The sequence below is a fragment of the Pseudophryne corroboree genome, chromosome 7 (genome assembly GCF_028390025.1).
Source record: "Pseudophryne corroboree isolate aPseCor3 chromosome 7, aPseCor3.hap2, whole genome shotgun sequence".
NCBI classification, from domain to species: domain Eukaryota; kingdom Metazoa; phylum Chordata; class Amphibia; order Anura; family Myobatrachidae; genus Pseudophryne; species Pseudophryne corroboree.
Window position 1 is genome coordinate 186,810,122 of NC_086450.1, and position 21,536 is coordinate 186,831,657.

General features: G+C 48.1%; 1 protein-coding gene across 1 annotated transcript in view; it reads left to right on the forward strand.

The window, feature by feature from the left end:
- Positions 1-6,763: 6,763 nt before the first annotated feature.
- Positions 6,764-21,536, forward strand: part of NHEJ1 (non-homologous end joining factor 1) — a 529,484-nt gene continuing 514,711 nt past the window's right edge. Inside the window, exons 1-2 of the mRNA XM_063933877.1 lie at positions 6,764-6,851; positions 15,456-15,652. Coding sequence (XP_063789947.1) covers positions 15,467-15,652 — 186 coding nt within the window. The 5' untranslated portion in view covers positions 6,764-6,851; positions 15,456-15,466. The remainder of the gene's footprint in view (positions 6,852-15,455; positions 15,653-21,536) is intronic.

The window sequence follows — 21,536 nt, forward strand, 5'->3', positions numbered from 1 at the left end:
CCCAGCTAGTGAATACAAAGATGAATCGAGACCATGCGAGGTTTCAGCACCAACCGGACCATAGACTAAATAGTCAAAGCCTTGTCCATGGGAAGGTAAACCTTCTGAGACACCGTATCCAGAATCATCCTCAGGAACTGAATTTGCTGAGACAGTTCCAAGTGAGATTTCTGAAAATTGAGTATTCATCCGTGATCCGTAAGCAAACGAGTAGTCAAGTCGATACTATGCAGTGGCTGTTCCCTGGACACCGCCTTTATCAGGAGATCGTCCAGGTACGGAATTACTTGGACACCCCTCATGCGCAGTTGTAGCATCATTTACACCATGACCTTTGTGAATACCCTTGGGGCTGTTGAGAGACCAAAGGGTAAGGCCTGAAACTGGAAATTTGGTCCAGAATCGCGAACCTGAGGAACGCTTGGTGAGGGGGCCAAATTGGGATATGTAGGTATGTGCCCTTTATATCCAGGGACACCACAAACTCCCCCTCCTCCAGATTCTCTTTTACTGCTCTTAGAGATTCCATCTCGAATTTGAACACCCAAAGATACGGGTGCAAGGATTTGAGGTTCAAGATCGGTCATGCAGAGCTGTTCGGCTTCGGAACCACATAGAGACTTCAGTAAAACCCCTTTGAGTGCAGCTGAGGAGGCACTGGAACAGTAACGCCTGTAGAAAGCAGCTTTTGCACTGCCTGCTGTAAGGAAACCCTTCCTTCCTGTGAAGCTGGTAAGCCTGAAGAACCTGAAAGGAGGGAATTCCTGGAATTCCAGCCGGTATCCTTGGGATATGAGGTCCCTCACCCAAGGATCCCGGCAGAAGTGTTGAAGGCGAGCACCCACCTGAAAGTCGCCGTACTGCTGGGGCCAACCATCACGCGGAGGCAGGAAAGGATTAAGCCTTGGGGAGGCCTTGGGTACTAAGGACAGGGGGGCCCAGGTGGAGGGGGGGGGGGTTGTATATTAGATTGCGCATACCTCTCCACATGACCTATTCCAGGAGGGAATAAATGCTCTCTACCTGGACTTCCCTTTTAATATATGATTGGCATCACATGTGTTGAACTATTTAATTGATAAAAAAGGTATTTCAGCAAAAATTATTACAATTATAATTTAAGAGGGTAGTACAGGTAGAGAGCATTTTGTCCCTCTTGGAATGAGTCATGTTGGGATGTATGGGTTGTTTATATTAAATAATAAGAATTTACTAACCGGTAATTCTATTTCTCGTAGTCCGTAGTGGATGCTGGGACTCCGTAAGGACCATGGGGAATAGCGGCTCCGCAGGAGACTGGGCACAACTATAAAGAAAGCTTTAGGTCTAACTGGTGTGCACTGGCTCCTCCCACTATGACCCTCCTCCAGACTTCAGTTAGGATACTGTGCCCGGAAGAGCTGACACAATAAGGAAGGATTTAGAATCCCGGGTAAGACTCATACCAGCCACACCAATCACACCGTATAACTCGTGATACAATACCCAGTTAAAAGTATGACAACAACTGAGCCTCTCAACAGATGGCTCAACAATAACCCTTTAGTTAAACAATAACTATATACAAGTATTGCAGACAATCCGCACTTGGGATGGGCGCCCAGCATCCACTACGGACTACGAGAAATAGAATTACCGGTGAGTAAATTCTTATTTTCTCTGACGTCCTAAGTGGATGCTGGGACTCCGTAAGGACCATGGGGATTATACCAAAGCTCCCAAATGGGCGGGAGAGTGCGGATGACTCTGCAGCACCGAATGGGCAAACTCTAGGTCCTCCTCAGCCAGGGTGTCAAACTTGTAGAATTTAGCAAATGTGTTTGACCCCGACCAAGTAGCTGCTCGGCAAAGTTGTAAAGCCGAGACCCCTCGGGCAGCCGCCCAAGAAGAGCCCACCTTCCTCGTGGAATGGACTTTCACTGATTTAGGATGCGGCAGTACAGCCGCAGAATGTGCAAGCTGAATCGTACTACAGATCCAGCGAGCAATAGTCTGCTTTGAAGCAGGTGCACCCAACTTGTTGGGCGCATACAGGATAAATAGCGAGTCAGTCTTTCTGACTCCAGCTGTCCTGGAAACATAGATTTTCAGGGCCCTGACTACGTCCAACAACTTGGAAGCCTCCAAGTCTGTAGTAGCCGCAGGCACCACGATAGGTTGGTTCAGATGAAAAGCTGATACCACTTTAGGGAGAAACTGGGGACGAGTCCTCAATTCTGCCCTATCCATATGGAAAATCAGATAAGGGCTTTTACATGACAAAGCCGCCAATTCTGATACACGCCTGGCCGAAGCCAAGGCCAACAACATGACCACTTTCCACGTGAGATATTTCAATTCCACGGTTTTAAGTGGCTCAAACCAATGTGACTTTAGGAAATCCAACACCACGTTGAGATCCCAAGGTGCCACTGGAGGCACAAAAGGGGGCTGAATATGCAGCACTCCCTTAACAAAAGTCTGAACTTCAGGTAGTGAAGCGAGTTCTCTCTGGAAGAAAATCGATAGAGCCCAAATCTGGACCTTAATGGAACCCAATTTTAGGCCCATAGTCACCCCTGACTGTAGGAAGTGCAGGAAACGGCCCAGCTGAAATTCCTCCGTTGGGGCCTTCCTGGCCTCACACCACGCAACATATTTTCGCCATATGCGGTGATAATGGTTTGCGGCTACTTCTTTCCTAGCTTTAATCAGCGTAGGAATGACTTCCTCCGGAATGCCCTTTTCCTTCAGGATCCGGTGTTCAACCGCCATGCCGTCAAACACAGCCGCGGTAAGTCTTGGAACAGACAGGGCCCCTGCTGCAGCAGGTCCTGTCTGAGCGGCAGAGGCCATGGGTCCTCTGACATCATTTCTTGAAGTTCCGGGTACCAAGCTCTTCTTGGCCAATCCGGAACAATGAGTATAGTTCTTACTCCTCTTCTCCTTATTATCGCCTGTGGGTCTCTTGACCTGGCGCAATATTTTTCTAGCTTTTTGTTTAGGCGGGACGCCATCATGTCCACCTGTGGCCTTTCCCAACGGTTTACAATCAGTTGGAAGACTTCTGGATGAAGTCCCCACTCTCCCGGGTGGAGGTCGTGCCTGCTGAGGAAGTCTGCTTCCCAGTTGTCCACTCCCGGAATGAACACTGCTGACAGTGCTAATCCGTGATTTTCCGCCCATCGGAGATTCCTTGTGGCTTCTGCTATCGCCGTCTTGCTTCTCGTGCCGCCCTGTCGGTTTACATGGGCGACCGCCGTGATGTTGTCTGACTGGATCAGTACCGGCTGGTTTTGAAGCAGGGGTTTTGCCTGACTTAGGGCATTGTAAATGGCCCTCAGCTCCAGATATTTATGTGCAGGGAAGTCTCCTGACTTGACCATAGTCCTTGGAAGTTTCTTCCCTGTGTGACTGCCCCCCAGCCTCGAAGGCTGGCATCCGTGGTCACCAGGACCCAGTCCTGTATGCCGAATCTGCGGCCCTCTTGAAGATGAGCACTCTGCAGCCACCACAGCAGAGACACCCTGGTCCTTGGAGACAGGGTTATCAGCCGATGCATCTGAAGATGCGATCCGGACCACTTGTCCAACAGGTCCCACTGAAAAGTTCTTGCATGGAACCTGCCGAATGGAATTGCTTCGTAGGAAGCTACCATCTTTCCCAGGATCCGCGTGCAGTGATGCACCGACACCTGTTTTGGTTTTAGGAGGCCTCTGACTAGAGATGACAGCTCCTTGGCCTTCTCCTCCGGGAGAAACCTCGCTGCAGTGAGTCTGTTGCCAGCAGATCTCACTGTAAAATAAAAAACCTAAAATATACTTTCTTTCTAGGAGCTCAGGAGAGCCCCTAGTGTGCATCCAGCTCAGCCGGGCACAAGATTCTAACTGAAGTCTGGAGGAGGGTCATAGTGGGAGGAGCCAGTGCACACCAGTTAGACCTAAAGCTTTCTTTATAGTTGTGCCCAGTCTCCTGCGGAGCCGCTATTCCCCATGGTCCTTACGGAGTCCCAGCATCCACTTAGGACGTCAGAGAAATAAACCAATGGTGTATATTAGATTTAAACTAATAGTTTAATAAGGCCTGGATACTGTTTATATCTCCACCTAATAGAGAGACAACTATTTTATAATATTTTCCTGCAGTGAAACAAAGACAACTTAAGCTTAAAATGCACATAGAAAAAAGAAATAAATCTATAATTTATCTTGCAATAATGCAATAGCAGCAGCCTCTGTACTACTAACACACTGGGACAAGACTCAGGAGGATGTTCTGTGTGTGTGTCTCTCTAGACCCAAATGCTCTCATTAGATAACAGGTTACACAGGACCCTGACACCCAGGCGGGAGAAAAAGCTGGAATCACTGGGTCACTTACAGCTCTCTCCCCTCTGCTATCGCTCTTCTGGTCAGGAAGCTCCATTGATATCTCTTGAAACCTGATACTACTGTGTCTATGCCTGCAAAGCATACTGTCCTGCTCACATTCTGGCAGCCTGGTTCAGCTGCTGCACAAGAGGGAGAGCTAGTAATGTCAGTATGCTCTGGCTGGGGGGGGCCCTTGACAGAGGGTGGGGGCCGGGATACAGTATGCCCTGCATCCCCCCCTTAATGTGGCTATGCGCGGAGGGCTTCGTGGAAGAGGATCCACACAGACTTATTTGCAGACATGCTTTAGCAGAAAAACACACAGTTAGTATGAAGCACAGTGCAGTATTAATGAGATATGCACACTTATCCCAGACTACCGTGAATGGAGTGACACAGAGAGGACTGGGACCAGCTCACTACACGACAGATCGAGCAGCGCCCCGCTTGGTGTCTTTTATGTGTAATTTTCCACACAGTATCAGGTATAACCGCTGATAATGTGCTCCCCCCTTCACTATAACCCCCTGGTACCAGATACAATGGTGATTCAGTGGGTCCTGTAGAGGAGCAGTCTCCGCATGCAGCCTGTCAGATCAGCAGCAGGAAATTGTGCCGTTTAGGCTCTGGTCCCGCTCTCCGAGAAGCCCCGCCCCCATAATGGCGCACGGTCCCTGCATTTAATTTATACTGGCTTACTCCATTAAATATGTAAAATGAGAGTACGCAACCCCTCGTTTACCATGCTGCCAGTCTGGGTACTCAGTGGGCACCGCGACCCATAGCCGGGTGATCACTGTCCCTTCATGCCGCCAATTTGCACCGGGGACGCGCTAGCCGGGTCCCTGATGTAACACTCACCGCACCGCGTCTCTTCGGCATCTGTTAGGAGTGGTGGTATGCTGCTGGCGTGGGCTCACACCCGAGGGGTATGAGAAACATCACCTCAGGAACTCAGTGTCCTGTCAGCGGGGATATGAACCATTAACTCTAAGGAAGTTGGTTTGGTCGCTCCCCCTAAGTCCCACGACGCAGGCAGACTGGTTGCCAACCAGTGCTGCCTGAAAATAACAAACTAAAAGAAATTTCTGAAGAAAACTCTCTGGAGAGCAACAGAATGCACCCGGCTCCTTGGGCACATTTTCTAAACGGAGTGTGCTAGGAGGGGCATAGAGGGGAGGAGCCAGCACACACTATTGATTTCTTAAAGTGCCAGGCTCCAGTGCACCCAGTCTATAGCCCATGCTAATCTAGTATTCCCCAGTATCCACTAGGATGTTAGAGAAGATATCGTTGGCCGTTAAAATCGCCCAGTGTGTAGGGCCCTCAAGTTTGAGAACCACTGGTGTAAAACAGTGTAAAATGATACCCTCCAACTTTACCTTTTTGGTAGGTACTGTTTTTATGGTCTGTACCAATTTTTGGATCTCCAAACTTCGAATGAAAGTATAGGAAAAGGGGCGTGGACATGGGTAAAGGGATAATTTGTACCGATTTTTATGTTTAAAATGTTGGAGGGTATGTAAAATGTGTGAGGCTCATGTGAAACTGGTGGAGGAAGATTCTGGTGTCAAAGGAGGCTTGCCATAATATTCAATTTATTCGGGACACTGGGGGTAATTCCAAGTTGATCGCAGCAGGAATTTGGTTAGCAGTTGGGCAAAATGATGTGCTCTGCAGGGGAGGCAGATATAACATGTGCAGGGAGAGTTAGATTTGGGTGTGGTGTGTTCAATCTGCAATCTAAATTGCAGTGTAAAAATAAAGCATCCAGTATTTACCCTGCACAGAAACAAAATAACCCACCCACATCTAACTCTCTCTACACATGTTATATCTGCCTCCCCTGCAGTGCACATGGTTTTGCCCAACTGCTAAAAAATTTCCTGCTGCGATCAACTTGGAATTACCCCCACTATACACAGATTCTGCGGCTGGCTAAATTCAAGCCTACATTTCACCTGATTTTAACCACTTAACTGACAATTTTTCCCTTCAAAACCGTTCATAAAATTATTTTCTTTATTTTTATTGAATATAGTTTAAAAAGTATATATTTAAACTAATAGTTGGTAAATATTCACTTATATTACAGCAAAATACTGCTCAATACAGAAAGAAATCTACATTTCAGCTTTTGTGTCCTGTATAAATGCAATTACTTTAGGTCCAAGTTATTAATATATTTTTAATTTATACACTCTGTATACTTCAGCAACATATATACATATATAAGATGTCTAGTGTTTCAGAAGTTAATTCTAGCAGAATGATAGCTGTGCTCTTTCAGAATATTTTGTATGATTCATTTATATTACAGAAAGGAAACGTACCGTTGTTTTAGTACTCACGCTTATGCTGATATATGACAAATATGAGCCACCAGATGGCGCCATTACGACAGCAGCGTTGTTCTCTCCCAGAACCATCAGTTGTATAATGTTGTTTCCGGGCGGACGGTTATAGTTACCGGACTGGTTGGCAGCAGGTAGCGGTAGGCAGGTAGGGCAGTGTATATGGTGGGTTTACTAGAGAGAGAGTGAACGTGGTCAGATGTATCCAGTATATGAGTTTTGTTAGTGTGTGTATATCACTGCACTAGCGCATTTTAGAGTCTAATTGGAAAGAGAATCCATTACTCTAAATGCTTTGTGTCCAGACTCACCTGCACAATGGCATACCCTCCAACATTTTACACACAAAATCCGCATAGTGCCTTATTTTATTAAAGCTATTCAGCAACACTTTACATCAGTCTTTCGTATCAGGCCTGGCTCCAATGGCGCTTACTATCTGTATTTCGTATCACATAGACACACGTTTGTGGTGGATTAATTTAGCCTAGAGTTTATCGCGAGTGGAAATTGGGCAGGAATTTAATAGCTCCAGGTGCTATATCTGGAGCTGGAGCCGCAGGTAATTCCCAGGGATTGAGTGAAAGTCGGAATTCCGGACTAGACCGGCTACCTGCTGCGACCTCGGCTGCTATGGAGCTCTCTGTGCACATCTAATTGCACCGTTTGCTGTGTGACAGCTGTCACATACATGGGGATGGGCACAGAGGTCTCCACAGTGGCAAAAGTCACTGTAGGGAGCCGGTCCGGTGCGGTGTTCCAGAGTCAGGACCGTTCCGACCGTGCTTCTCCCATTCTCTATGCCTGAGTGCAGCAGCTGTGGCTCAGAAGTGGTCTGTACATCTCCCTGCACAATTTGCTGTGTGTCATACACGGGGACACGCACAGAGAGTTTGACAGCGGCACAGGGCACTGCAGGGAGACGTTCTGGAGTCCAGACTGTTCTGGCTTTCACCCAATCCCTAAATCCAGTGACTAATTGAATCTGCCGCATACGCTAGAGCACATTATTTCTCTTACGTCCTAGAGGATGCTGGGGTCCACATTAGTACCATGGGGTATAGATGGTTACACTAGGAGCCATTGGCACTTTAAGAGTTTGAGAGTGTGGGCTGGCACCTCCTACCAGACCCAATTTAGAAAATGTGCCCGGAGGAGCCGGTCACAGCTAGGGGAGCTCTACAGAGCTTCTTTAGTAAAAGTTTATTTTAGAGTTTATTATTTTACAGGGAGGCTGCTGGCAACAGCCTCCCTGCTTCAAGGGACTAAGGGACAAGTAGTGTCCGCCCTGCGGGGTCTGAGCCACTATCTCCGCTGACAGAACACTGACCTCCTGAGGGTATCGAACGTTCCCCGCCACAGGGGATCGCTCACCCCGGCAGCATGCCACCACCCCTTTACAGAGCCAGAAGATCAGAAGAGGCGAGATATGGCGGCACAAGGGTAGGAGTGCAGCTCTGAGCAGCAGCGCCACGGGAAGGCTCAGCGGCACACAGTGTTGGCGCTTTGAGGGGCGTCCTAATAACCTACACTGGTCACAGACGCTAACCGGAGACTGAATCCCCAGGCTAGCGTCAGAATCCTCCGTACTCAGACGCTCACAGGGGTCCTCAGGCCAGTATAAAGATTTTGTGCGGGAAGACGCGCCATCTTCAAGGGGCGGAGCTACTCCTCAGAGCGGACCTAGCAGCGTTCAGCACCCTTTTCCTGTCTGCAGTTCCTGTACACAGACGCTGACAGAGCTGTCCCTCCAAGCAACTCCAGCTATGCTGTGCGGTACCAGGGGGTTGTAGAAGGGGGGGGGAGGTGGTAAATTAGATCTGTGTAACTATTACAGTACACAGTGGGCGCTGATAAGGGGTGTCCTTTATATATATATATATATATATATATATATATATAACAGCGCTGTGTGTGGGTTGGCTCCAATCTCTGTGTCTCTCTTGCCATTCTCAGGGGGGGGGGAAACTCTGTCTAACCTACCCTGTGTATGTGTGGAGTGTTTGGGGTCTCCAGTTAGCTATGTCCAGGGACTCTGTGTCATATGCAGCTGAGGATATGTCCTCTCAGGATGATCTCATTCCATGTAATCAGGATTGCACTGTTGTAGCACAGATACCAGTAAGAGAGCCTGAGTGGTTATCCTCTATCAAAACTATGATTTCTCAGATTTCTGCTAGGGTTGCTCAGAATGAATCTGCAACTCAGGTTTTACAGAATTCTATGGCAGTCTGGTCTGGTTCTGGTACCTGGACTTGCCCAGATCATGCAAGACGACACGGATACTGACTCTGACACGGCAGACGGTGATGGGGACGTGCTCAGGGGGGCAGCATCTCTTGCAAAAGGGGTGCAGTTGATGATAGAGGCTATTAGAGATGTGTTGAATATTACTGACACAACACCTGAACAGGTTGAGGAGGCTTACTTCACTGACAATAAGAAAGCCTCGCTAACCTTCCCTGCATCCAAAGAATTAAATGCTATTTTGGGAAAATCCAGAGAAAAAATTCCAGATCCCTAGGAAGGTTCTGGTTGCTTTCCCCTTCCCTGAGGAGGATAGAAAGAAATGGGAAAACCCACCCATAGTGGACGCGTCTGTATCCAGACTCTCAAAAAAGGTGGTTTTACCCGTCCCAGGATCTACCGCCTTGAAGGAGCTGGCTGATCGCAAAATTGATACTACGCTCAAATCCATATACACGGCTTCAGGGGCGATACTACGTCCCACTATTGCCTGTGCATGGATTTCCAAAGCTATAGTAAAGTGGTCAGGAACATTACTTGAGGATTTAGATAAGAGTGACATTGAATTGTTTCTCCGTAACATTCAGGATTCTGCAGGTTTTATGGTGGAATCCACGGAAGACCTGGGTTCAATGGCTGCAGGAATTTCTTCCATGTCCGTCTCAGCTGATCGAGGACTGTGGCTGCGCCAGTAGTCTGCCGACGTGGAATCCAGGAGAGGTGTGGAGAACCTACCCTACACAGGTCAGGCTCTCTTTGGGGAAGCATTGGATGCGTGGATCTCCACGGCTACAGCGGGTAAGTCCCCTTTTCTTCCCTCAGCAGCTCCTGCTACGAAGAAAACCTTTTCTTCACCTGCATCTCAGTCCTTTCGGGTTACTAAACCGAGAAAGGCCAAACCGTCCAACACCTTCTTTAGAGGGGGCCGACCAAAATCCAAGAAACCTGCTGCGCGGGTTCCCAGGAACAGAAGCCTGCTTCAGGTGCGCCAAAGTCCTCTGCATGACGGTGGACAGCGCAGCCTGGAGGTAGGGCCGGTGGAGGTGAGACTCAGACATTTCAGTCACGTCTGGGTGTCGTCCAGCCTGGATCCCTGGGTACTAGATATTGTGTCCCAGGGGTACCGGCTGGAATTTCAAGATCTCCCTCCTCATCGGTTCTTCAAATCGGGCTTGCCAGCTTTGCCGGCAGAAAGGGCTACCTTACAAGGAGTCATCCAGAAGTTGGTGGAGGCACAGGTCATTGTTCCAGTCCCTCCTCCAATGCAAAACACGGGTTACTATTCAAACCTTTTTGTGGTACTGAAACCGGATGGTTCGGTCAGGCCCATTCTGAACTTAAAATCACTAAACCACTTTCTGAGGGAGTTCAAGTTCAAAATGGAGTCTCTAAGGGCAGTGATATCAGGTCTGGAAGAGGGAGAATTCCTGGTATCCCTGGATATCAAGGATGCGTACCTCCACATTCCGATTTGGCTGCCGCATCAAGCTTATCTCCAATTCGCACTGTTGGACTGTCATTTTCAGTTCCAGGCCCTGCCATTCGGCCTCTCCACAGCACCACGGGTATTCTCCAAGGTATTGGCGGAAATGATGGTTCTCCTCCACAGGCAGGGGGTGAACATAATTCCATATCTGGACGATCTGCTGATGAAGGCATCGTCCAAGGAGAAGCTGTTACGGGCAATAGCTCTCACGACCCAGCTTCTCAGGGAACATGGTGGGATCCTGAATCTTCCAAAATCACATTTGGAGCCAACCAGAAGGTTGTCCTTTCGGGGAATGATCCTCAACACGGAAGTGCAGAGGGTGTTTCTTCCAGAGGAAAAAATGTTGGTGATACAAACAGTGGTCCGGGATGCCCTGAAGCCAACCTGGGTGTCGGTTCATCAGTGCATTCGCCTTCTGGGGAAGATGGTGGCCTCTTACGAGGTTCTGCAGTAAGGGAGGTTTCACGCTCGGACCTTCCAACTGGATCTCCAGGACAAGTGGTCGGGATCCCATCTACACATGCACCAGAGAATACGTCTGTCACCAAAGGCCAGGATTTCACTTCTTTGGTGGCTGCAATTACCTCACCTTCCGGAGGGCTGCAGGTTCGGGATTCAGGACTGGATCCTTCTAACCACGGATGCAAGTCTTCGGGGCTGGGGCGTAGTCACTCAATGGAAAACCTTCCAAGGAAGGTGGTCAAGTCTGGAAGCCGGCCTGCCGATAAACATTCTGGAACTAAGAGCCGTCTTCTCCAAGCGGCCCATCTTCTGAGTAATCGGGCCATTCAGGTACAGTCGGACAACGTAACGACAGTGGCTTACATAAACCGACAAGGCGGAACGAAGAGCAGAGCTGCAATGTCAGAGGTAACAAGAATCATCCTCTGGGCAGAAAAACATGCGTTGGCGCTGTCGGCAATCTTCATTCCGGGAGTAGACAACTGGGAAGCGTACTTCATCAGCAGACACGATCTCCACCTGGGGGAGTGGGGTCTCCATCCGGAGGTGTTCAAGGAGGTAACAGATCGTTGGGGCGTACCCCAGATCGACATGATGGTCTCTCGGCTCAACAAGAAGCTTCGGCGGTATTGTTCCAGGTCAAGGGACCCGCAAGCAGTGGCGGTGGACGCCCTAGTGACTCCGTGGGTGTTCCAGTCGGTGTACGTGTTTCTTCCACTTCCACTCATTCCAAGAGTTCTCAAATTCTTAAGGAGAACAGGAGTTCAGGCAATCCTTATTGCTCCAGAATGGCCAAGAAGGGCTTGGAACGCGGATCTTCTGGATCTACTGCTCGAAGAGCAGAGGCCTCTTCCTCTTCGGGAGGACCTGCTGCAGCAGGGGCCGTTCGTCTATTAAGACTTACCATGGCTACGTTTGACGGCATGGAGGTTGAACGCCAGACACTAGCTCGGAAGGGCATTCCGAACAAGGTTATTCCTACCCTGATACAGGCTAGGAAAGGAGTAACGTCAAAACATTACCATCGTAATTGGAAAAAATATGTATCTTGGTGTGAGTCCAAGAAGTTTCCTGCAGTGGAGTTTCAACTGGGACGTTTTCTCCTCTTCCTGCAAGCAGGTGTGGATATGGGCCTGAGGGTAGGATGCATAAAGGTCCAGATTTTGGCCCTATCCATTTTCTTCCAAAAACAGTTGGCTGCCCTCCCTGAGGTTCATACTTTTTTGAAGGGTGTTCTGCACATCCATCCTCTCTTTGTGCCGCCTACGGCACCCTGGGATCTTAACGTGGTGTTACAGTTCCTCCAGTCGGACTGGTTTGAGCCTCTACAGGAGGTTGAGATCAAGTTTCTCACGTGGAAGGCTGTCACTTTGTTGGCCTTAGACTCTGCTAGACGTGTGTCGGAGTTGGGGACTTTGTCATGTAAAAGCCCATACTTGATCTTCCATGAAGATAGAGCTGAGCTTCGGACGTGTCCGCAGTTTCTTCCGAAGGTTGTGTCTGCGACTGACTCCTCAATTTCGTCAAAGTCCTTAGATGTTGTAAGGGCTCTAAAAATCTACGTGAGGAGGACTGCTCGTCACAGAAAATCGGACTCAGTTTGTCCTGTATGATCCCAAGAAAATTGGGTGTCCTGCTTCTAAGTAGACGATCTCTCTCTGGATCAGGTTCACTATCCAGCATGCGTATTCTATGGCAGACTTGCCGTGTCCTACGTCTGGTAAGGCCCACTCTACTCGTAAGGTGGGTTCTTCCTGGGCGGCTGCCCGGGGTGTCTCAGCTTTACAACTCTGCCGAGCAGCTACTTCGTCGGGGTCGAACACGTTTGCAAAGTTCTACAAGTTCGATACTTTGGCCTCTGAGGACCTTAAGTTTGGTCATTTGGTTCTGCAGGAGCCTCTGCACTCTCCCTCCCGTTCTGGGAGCTTTGGTACATCCCCATGGTACTAATGTGGACCCCAGTATCCTCTAGGACGTAAGAGAAAATAGGATTTTAATTACCTACCGGTAAATCCTTTTCTCGTAGTCCGTAGAGGATGCTGGGCGCCCGCGCAGCGCTACGTGATCCTGCAGTGGTTATTTAGTTCAGTACTGCTTAGTTCTTGGTGAGTACTGTTTTGTTACTTGGTAAGTAATCCTGTTCAGCCGTTTCTGATGACACAAGCTAGTTAGCTTGGGTTGCCTTGTGTGTGAGCTGGTGTGAATCTCGCCACTATCTGTGTAATCCTTCTCTCGAAGATGTCCGTCTCCTCGGGCACAGTTTCTAGACTGGGTCTGGTAGGAGGGGCATAGAGGGAGGAGCCAGCCCACACTCTCAAACTCTTATAGTGCCAATGGCTCCTAGTGGACCCATCTATGCCCCATGGTACTAATGTGGACCCCAGCATCCTCTACGGACTACGAAAAAAGGATTTACCGGTAGGTAATTAAAATCCTATTTTTTGTTGAGAAGACAGTTAAACATCCCCTTTCCCAGTATGTTTTTGGAATCTGTGAGGAAGCCAGAGTGCTTAGAGCAGAGATTTTCAACCTTTTACAAATCGCGTCACACTGAACAAGATTTAAATATTGCCAAGGCACATTCAAATATAATGGTGATGCATGGTGCAGTTGCGTGTCCTAGGATGTCGTGTCGCAGCTTCTCCATAGGTAACGCCTGAGCCACATCTGAGAAAGCCAGAAGAGCGCAACACTGCCCGGGCCCAAACTTAGAACTGGCTCTGCAACCGCTAAACCCACCAGTATTGATTGTTCCAGGGCCTCAGTAGCGGCAAAACGCTGATGGGTCTGGCTCTGTTTCTATGGCGGCACACCTGGAGACTGCTCAGGGCACACTAGTGTGCCACGGCACTGTGGTTGAAAAACACTGGCTTAGAGGAAACCCACATAAACACTGGAAGGACATACAAATGCCACACAGTGCCTTGTTTACAAATTTAACCCATGACCTCAGGACTGTGAGGCAGTAATGCTAACCACTATGCCACCTGTGCTGCCCAGTGAAAATATATGAAATACACATTGCATGACTCCACTGCATTTACTTGCATGTTTGAACCTGCAGGAGGCATCGCAACTATATATGATAGGGGAATGGAACTGGAACGGCACCAGCATGTACTTAGTTACATTTGATGATGTGTACCCAGCACGACATCGGCAGCGACGGAACCCAGTGGGGGTTCTTGCCAATATCGGCAGTGACGGCGGGTTATAGAGATAGCGGAGGCCATGATGCATTCGGCAGCATGACTGCCCTCGCTGTCGATGCTGCCCGTCGGACCTGCATACAAGCGACATAGGGCCTAATTCAGACCTGAACGTAGATGTCCTAAATTTAGCATATCTACGATCAGTCACACAGACATGCGGGGGGATGCCCAACACAGGGCTAGTATGCCTCGCATGTCAGGCCGTAACCCCCCCCCCCCTCCCTGCGCAAGTACAAAAGCTGCGATGCTTTTGTACTTTAGGAGTAGCTCCCTACCAGCGCAGCTCCTGCGTGCTGGCAGGGAGCTACTCGTTGCTGTGAGGGTCGCAGCAGCTGCGTGTGATATCACGCAGTCGCCGCGGCCTGCCCCCCCGCACAGCCTGGGCATGCCTGCGTTGCTCGGACCGCGCCCCTAAAACGGCAGCCAAGCTCCGCTCGCCCGCCCCATCCCGCCCAGCAACCGCCTCTGGCCGGTCAAACAGGCAGAGGGATCGCAGGGCTGAGACGGCTGTCTGGCATGCGCTGGCGCACTGCGGCGCCAGCGCATGCACAGATCAGACCTGACCAGCTGCTGTGTGAAAACGCACAGCAGTGATCAGGTCTGAATTATGCCCATAGTGCGTACACACTGGATGATTTCAACGATGTGTCGTTCCAGTCATTCGGAATCAGCCACATTGTTAAAAAAAACTGTCTAATGTGTACCCAGCATAAGAATCACGGAAACTTTAGAGTCTTATGAGCAGATCCAATTAGCTTCAATGTTCCATGTGCACACATGTCTAGTTATAACAGTGGGTTAAAGTTTGCTCATTTTTGCCCTATGGGACGTGAGCAAAAATAAGCAAGGATTTACTACCCTAATATACCATGGCATGGTGAATCTGCTCCTTTGGGTGATAAATGCCACCGTCATATAGCCAGATTTAGTCATATGCAAATATTTATATCCAAATCTGAAAGACCCTGCTGTTTGGGCCTTGGCCACCTTTACCAGTGCTATTGTTCTTGTGCCCATACACTATGGGAAAGTCCTCTCAAACCAAGACTGTTGGGAGGTATGCTACAATTTGCAGCCATGTAGGTTTGAAACAGCCGAGTTGGATATGAAAATCATTGCATTTATGGGCACTTTTACAAAAGTTAGAGCAGGGCTTAAACGTATGGTAAGCGTAAATGGTAAAGCTATCTAGCTTTTGTTTGGATAGGGAAGATCAGACTGTGCATTGTTATCTAAAGAATAAATACTTCAAATTGTTTTATTAATTGTATTATATTTCATGTTATATTTCTATACTGAAAGTGAAAAGGATGTTTATAGATCTGTCTATCTGCATCCCTAGAGTTGTGAAAAATGGCCCTATCTGAGGACATGGATGCCTACCTTCTGAAGCTACCTTGGAAGTCACTACAAATTGGAAACTGCAGTTTCTTTGGTAAAGTTTGTTTCACAGATGCTGGTTACTGCTTGCTCCTGTCTGACCTCAGCAGTATGTGGTGTGAGGAAGCGGCATCTGATGTCATACAGGAACGGTCCAAAGTGAGTAACTGGTATGTTCTATGAGATATGATTATAGGGCCTGCCACTGGGGGATGTCCCATATAAGTGGTTGATACTGAAAGTACTATAAAAATGTCTGTGGTGGAATGACTATACCATTTTACACCACATTCTACTAAAAAAGAAAGGCTAGAAAAGCTTTTTTTATTGTTTGCCCTTAAATATTTTTCTTCTGTGATTTTTGGATGGTTTTCTGCTAGTTCTCTATTCTCTTCAGACAGAATAACTGTCTGTGGTACTGTGAGATAAGTAATGTGTATGCTCTGAATGTGAGTTTTTATTATGTTTTATGATTAAACTAGCTGAAGTATCCGGCGTTGCCCATGTTTACATTTGCCAGTATTAAGTTATCAATGAGTTGGATGTAACTGTTAACATATTAAAAATAACTAGTAGCTTAGTAGCTCTTCCAACACACCCATGAGTTGGCCGCCCTGTGTCGTGTTTGTTTTTGTGGTCTCATCAGTAGCCCTGATCCCCAACGTTTCTTTCTGGGCAGTTTTATAATCAATTTTCCATTGCGAGATGGGTTTAAAGTTTTCCTTCTGTTATCAATGTTGCTATTCCAAAGGTTTTTAGGTACACAACATTTTTGTCTTCCCACATCCATATCTGCCAGTTATTTTAGATAATTGATTTATGGTTATTTCAGTCAGTTAATTCACTGTCATTGCATTATGGTCATTTCTGTCAGTTTTTTCAGTGTCATTAAATTATGGTCATTTCTGTTAGTTATTACAGTTAATTAAAGGTTTGCCCGGTGTATTTCGCCATGAGGTTCGGACGACCCAAACCCCTTTAGTATGTATTCTGGGATCCATTGTTACCACTTTGTATTCATTTCATCCAAATCCATCCAGTGGCAGTCCCAGAACAGGCTCCCTGGGTCAATTTTCTGCCCGGTGCATTCCACCGTGAGGTCCGACCGACCCCATCCCCCTAGTATGTCTTCTGGGATCCATTGTAACCAACGCATTCTGCCGTGAGGTCCAACCAGGATCCTAACCTCCCCAGGATCCAACTGTACTACCCCACGTTGGTTTTATCTTAGTCAGTGCTGGGATGTCCAAATAAATAACCGGACAGACTTGAAACAGACCAATACATTTATATATAAAATATATGGCTCTGGCCCTGAAGGGGATATCATTTTTTGGTTTAAACCAGCCAGTATTTTAAGTTGGATAATGAAGGGTATGTGTACCAAGTTTGGTCCAGATCAATCAAGCCATGTAGGATCCTAAGAAGAACAAATACACATACATATTTTCGCTTATACAGTATATATATATATAGATGAATCACACATACTCAGTGGCATAGGTCAGGATATACAGTACGGTGGAAAAAATGGTAGTTTCTCTATCGTCCTAGTGGATGCTGGGGTTCCTGAAAGGACCATGGGGAATAGCGGCTCCGCAGGAGACAGGGCACAAAAAGTAAAGCTTTAGGATCAGGTGGTGTGCACTGGCTCCTCCCCCTATGACCCTCCTCCAAGCCTCAGTTAGATTTTTGTGCCCGGCCGAGAAGGGTGCAATCTAGGTGGCTCTCCTAAAGAGCTGCTTAGAAAAGTTTAGCTTAGGTTTTTTATTTTACAGTGAGTCCTGCTGGCAACAGGATCACTGCAACGAGGGACTTAGGGGAGAAGAAGTGAACTCACCTGCGTGCAGGATGGATTGGCTTCTTGGCTACTGGACATTAGCTCCAGAGGGACGATCACAGGTACAGCCTGGATGGTCACCGGAGCCTCGCCGCCGGCCCCCTTGCAGATGCTGAAACGAGAAGAGGTCCAGAATCGGCGGCAGAAGACTCCTCAGTCTTCTTAAGGTAGCGCACAGCACTGCAGCTGTGCGCCATTTTCCTCTCAGCACACTTCACACGACAGTCACTGAGGGTGCAGGGCGCTGGGAGGGGGGCGCCCTGGGAGGCAAATGAAAACCTTTTTTGGCTAAAAATACCTCACATATAGCCTCCGGGGGCTATATGGAGATATTTAACCCCTGCCAGAATCCGTTAAGAGCGGGAGACGAGGCCGCCGAAAAAGGGGCGGGGCCTATCTCCTCAGCACACAGCGCCATTTTCCCTCACAGAAAGGCTGGAGGGAAGGCTCCCAGGCTCTCCCCTGCACTGCACTACAGAAACAGGGTTAAAACAGAGAGGGGGGGCACTAATTTGGCGTCAGAAATATATAAAAAAGATGCTATAAGGGAAAACACTTATATAAGGTTGTCCCTATATAATTATAGCGTTTTTGGTGTGTGCTGGCAAACTCTCCCTCTGTCTCTCCAAAGGGCTAGTGGGTCCTGTCCTCTATCAGAGCATTCCCTGTGTGTGTGCTGTGTGTCGGTACGTGTGTGTCGACATGTATGAGGACGATGTTGGTGAGGAGGCGGAGCAATTGCCTGTAATGGTGATGTCACTCTCTAGGGAGTCGACACCGGAATGGATGGCTTATTTAGGGAATTACGTGATAATGTCAACACGCGCCAAGGTCGGTTGACGACATGAGACGGCCGACAAACAATTAGTACCGGTCCAGACGTCTCAAAAACACCGTCAGGGGTTTTAAAACGCCCGTTTACTTTAGTCGGTCGACACAGACACAGACAGGGACACTGAATCCAGTGTCGACGGTGAATAAACAAACGTATTCCTTATTAGGGCCACACATTAAGGGCAATGAAGGAGGTGTTACATATTTCTGATACTACAAGTACCACAAAAGAGGGTATTATGTGGGATGTGAAAAAACTACCGTAGTTTTTCCTGAATCAGATAAATTAAATGAAGTGTGTGATGATGCGTGGGTTCCCCCCGATAGAAAATATGGGCGGTATACCCTTTCCCGCCAGAAGTTAGGGCGCGTTGGGAAACACCCCTTAGGGTGGATAAGGCGCTCACACGCTTATCAGAACAAGTGGCGGTACCGTCTATAGATAGGGCCGTCCTCAAGGAGCCAGCTGACAGGAGGCTGGAAAAATATCATAAAAAGTATATACACACATACTGGTGTTATACTGCGACCAGCGATCGCCTCAGCCTGGATGTGCAGAGCTGGGGTGGCTTGGTCGGATTCCCTGACTAAAAATATTGATACCCTTGACAGGGACAGTATTTTATTGACTATAGAGCATTTAAAGGATGTATTTCTATATATGCGAGATGCACAGAGGGATATTTGCACTCTGGCATCAAGAGTAAGTGCGATGTCCATATCTGCCAGAAGATGTTTATGGACACGACAGTGGTCAGGTGATGCAGATTCCAAACGGCACAAAGGTGTATTGCCGTATAAAGGAAGAGGAGTTATTTGGGGTCGGTCCATCGGACCTGGTGGCCACGGCAACTGCTGGAAAATCCACAGTTTTTACCCTAAGTCACATCTCTGCAGAAAAAGACACCGTCTTTTCAGCTTCAGTCCTTTCGTCCCTATAAGAGTCATATCTGCCCAGGAATAGAGGAAAGGGAAGAAGACTGCAGCAGGCAGCCCATTCCCAGGAACAGAAGCGTTCCAACCCTTCTGACAAGCTCTCAGCATGACGCTGAGACCGTACAGGACCCCTGGATCCTACAAGTAGTATCCCAGGGGTACAGTTTGGAATGTCGAGACGTTTCCCCTGCGCAGGCTCCTGAAGGCTGCTTTACCAAGGTCTCCCTCCGACAAGGAGGCAGTATGGGAAAAAATTCACGAGCTGTATTCCCAGCAGGTGATAATTAAATTACCCCTCCTACAACAAGAAAAGGGGTATTATTCCACACTATATTGTGGTACTGAAGCCAGAAGGCTAGGTGAGACCTATTCTAAATCTAAAAAAATTTGAACACTTACAAAGGTTCAAATCAAGATGGAGTCACTCAGAGCAGTGATAACGAACCGGGAAGAAGGGGACTATCTGGTGTCCCGAGACATCAGGGATGCTTACCTCCATGTCCCAAATTTGCCCTTATCACTAAGGGTACCTCAGGTTCGTGGTACAGAACTGTCACTATCAGTTTCAGACGCTGCCGTTTGGATTGTCTACGGCACCCCGGGTCTTTACCAAGGTAATGGCCGAAATGATGGTTCTTCTTCGAAGAAAAGGCGTCTTAATTATCCCTTACTTGGACGATCTCCTGATAAGGGCAAAGTCCAGGGAACAGTTGGAGGTCGGAGTAGCACTATCTCGGATACTGTTACAACAGCAGGGGTGGATTCTAAAGATTCCAAAATCGCAGCTGATCCCGACAACAAGTCTCCTGTGCTTAGGGATGATTCTGGACACAGTCCAGAAAAAGGTGTTTCTCCCGGAAGAGAAAGCCAGGGAGTTATCCGAGCTAGTCAGGAACCTCCTAAAATCAGTGCATCATTGCACAAGGGCCATGATAAAAAAAAATGGTGACTTCCTTCGAAGCAATTCCAGTCGGCAGATTTCATGCAAGAACTTTTCAGTGGGATCTGCTGGACAAATGGTCCGGATCGCATCTTCAGATGCATCAGCGGATAACCCTATATCCAAGGACAAGGGTGTCTCTCCTGTGGTGGTTACAGAGTGCTCATCTTCTAGAGGGCCGCAGATTCGGCATTCAGTTTTGGATGTTGGTGACCACGGAGGCCAGCCCGAGAGGCTGGGGAGCAGTCACACAAGGAAAAAATTTCCAGGGAGTGTGATCAAGTCTGGAGATTTTTCTCCACATAAATATAGCTAAGGGTAAATTTATAATGCTCTAAGCTTAGCAAGACCTCTGCTTCAAGGTCAGCCGGTATTGATCCAGTGGGATAAAACATCACGGCAGTCGCCCACGTAAATAGACAGGGCGGCACAAGAAGCAGGAGGGCAGTGGCAAAAACTGCAAGGACTTTTCGCTGGGCGGAAAATCATGTGATAGCACTGTCAGCAGTGTTTCATTCCGGGAATGGAAACTGGGAAGCAGACTTCCTCAGTAGGCACGACCTCCACCCGGCAGAGTGGGAACTTCATGGGGAAGTTTTCCACATAATTGTAAACCGTTGGGAATTACCAAAGGTGGACATGATGGCGTCCCGTCTGAACAAAAAACGGGACAGGTATTGCGCCAGGTTAAGAGACCCTCAGGCAATAGCTGTGGACGTTCTGGTAACACCGTGGGTGTACCAGTCGGTGTATGTGTTCCATCCTCTGCTTTTCATACCTAAGGTACTGAGAATTATAAGACGTAGAGGAGTAAGAACTATACTCATGGCTCCGGATTGGCCAAGAAGGACTTGGTACCCGGAACTTCAAGAGATGCTCACAGAGGACTTATGGCCTCTGCCGCTAAGAAGGGACTTGTTTCAGCAAGTACCATGTCTGTTCCAAGACTTACCGCAGCTGCATTTGACGGCATGGCGGTGGAACGCCGGATCCTAAGGGAAAAGGCATTCAGGAAGAGGTCATTCCTACCCTGGTCAAAGCCAGAAAGGAGGTGACCGCACAACATTATCACCACATGTGGCGAAAATATGTTGCGTGGTGTGAGGCCAGGAAGGCCCCACGAAGAAATTTCAACTCGGTCGATTCCTGCATTTCTTGCAAACAGGAGTGTCTATGGGCCTCAAATTGGGGTCCATTAAGGTTCAAATTTCGGCCCTGTCGATTTTTCTTCCAGAAAGAAGTGGCTTCAGTTCCTGAAGTCCAGAAGTTTGTCAAGGGAGTATTGCATATACAACCCCCTTTTGTGCCTCCAGTGGCACTGTGGGATCTCAACGTAGTTCTGGGATTCCTCAAAACACATTGGTTTAAAACCAGTCAAATCTGTGGATTTGAAGCATCTCACATGAAAAGTGAACATGCTCTTGGACCTGGCCTGGACCAGGCGAGTGTCAAATTGGTGGTTTTTTTCTCAAAAAAGCCCATATCTGTTTGTC